Source organism: Bison bison, unplaced genomic scaffold, assembly GCF_000754665.1.
Source record: "Bison bison bison isolate TAMUID 2011002044 unplaced genomic scaffold, Bison_UMD1.0 scf7180017864280, whole genome shotgun sequence".
NCBI lineage: Eukaryota > Metazoa > Chordata > Mammalia > Artiodactyla > Bovidae > Bison > Bison bison.
Genome location: NW_011494852.1, coordinates 6,276,068 through 6,281,091, shown reverse-complemented (window position 1 = coordinate 6,281,091; position 5,024 = coordinate 6,276,068). Strand labels below are relative to the sequence as shown.

Here is a 5,024-nt window from a genome sequence, read left to right as displayed (position 1 = left end):
TGGGCTACTCAATACTTGGTTGAATATTATTCTCAGTTTGTTACTGTCCATCTTTTTCTTTCCATCTCTGTCTTTTCTTATTTCTGTCTATCTTTCTCTATTTTTATGTCTTCATGTCTGTCTATATTTCTCTCTCTCTTCATATATATATATATATATATATATTCTTTTTTAACTGGACATTTACATTGATAAATATACCCAAATCTTTGTACAATCATCCAATTGATTCCCTTACGATAAATGTCTAACATCAGAATTACTTCTGCCAAAGGACATATCTTTTTAGCTTTTAGTATAATTTGACAAAATCCTCCAAAATGTTTCACTTTATTTTCATTCTTTTTTAATTTATTTTTAATTGGAGGATAATTGCTTTACAGTGCTGCATTGATTTCTGCCATACAACAATGAAAATCAGCCATAAGCATACATATTTCCCCTCCCTCTTGAACTTCCCTCCCACTAAATATATAAAATTTCTTTTTTCCTGTGTCTCTCAATCTCAGTTTCTCTCTCAGCCTTTCTTTCTCTCAATCCCATGCTCAAACCCTGAAGGTCCAAGCATGACCACCCCCAGTCCCCTTCCTGCAGCCCATCCCTCCCCATTCCAGGCACCCACCTTTTTCTTGAGCACACCAAGTCGCAGGGCCTTGGGGTCCGGGGCAGCATAGGTGAGCCACAAGCCTGAGGCCACGTGCTGCACAAAGCACAGTGACTCCCCATACTTGATTTCCGGGGGGCCCATGCCCTCCACATCCCGCTTGGGAGCCGTATCCAGTTTCTCCTACAGGGGCAAGGGTCAGAGGTCAGCCTCCTCTGCCTGTGAGTTTAATGGGGAACCCCCGCCTCTGACAAGAGATTGCAAAGTGTGAGGTGGGGCTGGAGTGGAATTTAGAGCTCCAGGTGAGCGCGGGCATCCTGATTGCACCAACCTTGGAGACGCGGAAGCAGAAGGAGGTGGCCTTGGTGTGGGCCTTGCTGGCGTCAACCACCATGAGGCCCTGGTCCTCAACAAGCGCCAGGTACCGCCCAGTGGTGACATGCCGGATGCGGAGCGGCTGGCCCCAGCGCAGGTGGCTCCCGCTCCAACTGCAAAGGGTAAGGACGAGGTGGGGGTCAGAGGGCCCCCCAGTTCTCCCAGTGGACACCACAGTCTTTGTTGAAACCTTCTCAAGCCCTCTACCCTGTTCCAGGGGGCCCCAAGCCTTCCTCCGAGCCCTCAGATCTTTCTTAGGACCCCCAGGTCTCCCTCAGGAACCCCAAACTTCTCTCAAGCCCTCATCGCTTCCTCAGAGCTTCCCCAGATAATTCTGGTGCACCCAAGTTTCCCAGATCTGTCATTTTCTCCCCTCCACTTCCCACAGTTTCAGTCAGGACCCCCGATCTCTCCCTCAGGAACCCTCACCACCCCCAAGACCCCTAAGGACCTTCATTACTCCCTTAGGGACCCCAGATTTTCCCTCAGAACCCTCCAGTCTCTTCCTCAGCTCTTCCTCCAAAACCCTCTTCTCCTCCCAGGCCCCCCAGGAACCCCTCACACCCCCCCTGCAGCCTGCCTCCCCCAACCCGACCTGTACCTGATTCTCAGTGGTTCCAGTCTCCAGAGGGAGCGGGCATGGGTACACACAGATCCCCCCTCATAGTAGACAAGTCTGCGTACATGGAAGATAGCAAGGTCAAGGGTTCAGGGTCCAGTCCCCCAGCCAAACTCTGCCACCCAACCTCCAGCCCCAAGACCCCAGACCCTCTTGTCCCCAAGCCCAGACCTGCGCTGGTCATCACTGTCAGCAGGGGAAATGGTCAGACATTCATCCATGTGTCCATGAAAGAGGCGGAGGACATGGCCACCGGTCACATAGCCTGGACGAGAAGCAAGGGCAGGTGGTCACGGGGAGCTGGAGCCCCCAAAAGGTCTGGAACCAAAACTGGGGGCCTTCCTTCTGCCCTGTGGGAAGCTGGGGGCCGGGTTTGGGGGTCTGCAATCTGAGACCCCCCTTCATCTGAGTTTGAAGGTATAAAGTGGTAGTCTGAGATTTGGGCTCAGTTTGAGGCCTGAGCTGGGGGCATGAGATTTGGGGTCTGAGGTGGGGGATATAATTTTTGGAGTCTGGGTGTGTGGGGCTGAGGTTGGCAGGTTTGCAGGTCTGGGGTTTAAAGGTCTGAGTTTGGATTTTCGAGTGGGTCAGAAAACGTCATCAGAGATTTGGGTCTAATATTCCCTGACATTGGGATCTGAGTTCCAGGGCTTGCTTTGGGGCCTGGGTTTAGAAGTACAATGGCTGGATCTGAAGTTGGGATCTGAATTTTGAGTGTTACTTTGGAGGTCTGAGGCTAGTATCTGAGGTTTGAAAGTTTTAACTTTTGGGTGTGAGTCTGGGGAGATAGGAGCTTTGTAGTTACAAGTTGGTGGATTTGAGGGTCTGAGATTAAGGCCTGAATTTTGTTATCTGTGACTTGAGTCTCAGCTTGGGTCTGGCTTAAGGCCCTGAGGTTTGATGTGTGAGATTTGGGGTCAAAGTTTTAGGGCCAGTTTATTCAGGGTCTTAGCATGGCAGTCTGAACTAGGAGATGGTATTGGAGATTTGAGGTTAAAGTTGGAGGTTTGAGGTTGATTGGCTGAGTTTGAGTCTGAATTAGGGGTCTTAGATTGGAGATCTGAGTTTGAATTTGGGGGGCTGGTTTTGGGGGTTGAGGGATAAGCTTGTGCTTGCCTTTAGAGGCTTTGAGTCTAAGAGATAAGCTCCAAATTTAATGTTTAAAGCTTTGGATCTGAGTTTAGGGGTCTGACCTCTAGGACTTGAGTTTGGCATCTAAGCTTTGCAGTCTGAATTTAGAATCTGACAATCAGTTTGGAGATTTGAGCTCTAGAGTCTCAGACTTGGGGTCAGTTGGAGATCTAAGTGAGGGTTATAATTGGGAGATCTAGAGATGGGGTCTGAGGAGTGAGGTTGGAGGTCTGATTTGGGGGTATCTGCTTAGGGTCTAGAAGCCTGGGGTCCTCACCCTCTTCACAGCCAGAGCAGATGGGGTTCATGTTCCACAGTGTCTGCATGAAAGAGGCGTCAACCTGGAGCTCCCCACTGGCTGTCGACAGGTGCTGGAGGCCACCAGGATGTAGGGGTCAGAGATGATAGGGTGTGAACAATAGTTCCAGAGTCAGTCAGAAACCAAAGTGGAAGCCAAGAAATGGGCAGACAGAAAATTAGAGGTCACAGATCAGGAAACGGGGATCAAGTCAGGAAATGGGGCATCAGAAACCAGAAACCGGATGGAAACCGGAAACTGGGAGTCAGGACACTGGGGCCAGAGACCAAGCAAACCCATGATGAGGAGATGGGGTGGATCCCATGACCCCCAGCCCCGGGGCACAGTAGGTGCTGTGGTGGGGGAGGGACTGCTCACCAGGTAGCGCTCGGAGGAGACACTGACAAGAATGAGGTCATCGCCAACTCGGACCTTCTCTCCTTCTGACCTTTGCTTGGAGGCTGGGTGCGTCGTCCACCAACAGGCCTCTCCTATGGGCGGGGGTGGGAAAGGCTCTCTGAATGTGTGTGCGTGTGTGCTCAGTCACTCAGTCATGTCTGATTCTTTGCGACCCCCTGGACTGTAGCCTACCAGGCTCCTCTGTCCATGGAATTTTCCAGGTAACAGTGCTCTTCCTCAAGGTATTCCCAGCCACGAAGCCTTCCAAACCCTCCTCCCCAAATTCTCCTATTACTTCTGCCTCAGTTTCCCATTCCCACCCTCAGACTCTCTGCCTAGAGTTCCCCCACGTCTACCCAAGTCTCTCTGTCCGGAATATATCTATCCACACCCCAAGACTCTCAGTTCCAAAGGTCTGGGGTGCAGACCTGCACCCCAACTCGTTGCCTGCGGTGTCCCCATCACACCCCCTGCCTCCAGCCCCTATACCTATTGCATCCTCCTGAAGTCCTACGTCAAAGGCCAGCTTGTCAGTCATGGAGCGAGAGGTGGTGAGGCAGCTCAGGTACTAGGGTTGGAGCAGGGAGTCAGCCTCCTGGCGGGCATTGCCCCCTCACCCCCCTGCCCCGCCCCCTCCTGGATGCACTCACCATGCCACTGTGCGCGTGCCGGAGCAGGATGGCATGGCCATACAGGAGTGTCCTGTGTCCCCCACCCTGGGACGACTGTGGGGGCACAGAGGGCACAGAGTGAGAACAGGGCCCCCTGAAACATCTGGCCTACCAGGGGGGAATATGCTCCCCAGAAAACACCATTCTCAGGCCTGGATTCGAAGAAAACTCAGCTTAGACCAGAAACAGATTTTCTGCCTCAGCTTCCCTGCTTCCCCAGGGAAGCAGCATCTGGTCTCTGAGAAGCCTGTGGATGGGGTGTTTTATATTCCCCAAAGCCCACTCTGTCCTCCTCGCCTCCTTCAACTTGTTAGCCAGGCCCCAAAGTCACCCAGGGAGCTGAACCCCTCTTCCAGAGGTTCAGATTCCTAGGGTCACTCAGGGAAGCCCTGTATCTCATGTTCCATGGACCTTGGCCCCTCTGCTGTCACCGTCATAACACGTCTGTGCAGCGGTACTGTCCTGCCAGTTGTTACATTGGAGCATCGTCCATAGAGACCTGCCCTGTGCTTCCACCACCCCCTCACCCCTGGGCACAAGGAGACTCAGCCCCTCTTGGAGGGGTGGGTACACCCAGGTGCTTGAAGGCATCATGCCCCCATCACATGCCCATCACATGCCCATGCTCTGAGGGGGCCATGTGATGGGGCCACGTGATCACATGGCGGACCCACTCCTGGACCAGAGGGGACCCACACTTGGGGCGGCAGGAGGCGATGAGGGGAGAGGTCCCATGCGGAGAAGAGCTGGGAGCGGGGTTGGAGGAAAGGAAAAGAGGAGGAAGGAACAGGTGGGGGAACAGGGGGCTCAAAAGCCTCCACCCCTTCCTTCCTGCCTGGCCTTTTCTGGGCTCCACAACTTGGGGTGGGGGAGACCCCCAACCCCTGTGTGCAGGATGTGAGCCCAAGAGGCAGGCCTGGGGTCAGG

General features: G+C 53.1%; 1 protein-coding gene across 1 annotated transcript in view; it reads right to left on the bottom strand.

Moving 5' to 3' along the window:
- The window catches only part of RYR1 (ryanodine receptor 1 (skeletal)), a 130,714-nt gene that overhangs the window by 118,498 nt on the left and 7,192 nt on the right, over positions 1–5,024 (bottom strand). The window contains 8 exon segments of the mRNA XM_010849313.1: positions 623–787; positions 936–1,092; positions 1,581–1,655; positions 1,770–1,863; positions 3,007–3,100; positions 3,406–3,518; positions 3,916–3,994; positions 4,077–4,151. Of these exon segments, the coding sequence (XP_010847615.1) occupies positions 623–787; positions 936–1,092; positions 1,581–1,655; positions 1,770–1,863; positions 3,007–3,100; positions 3,406–3,518; positions 3,916–3,994; positions 4,077–4,151 (852 nt within the window).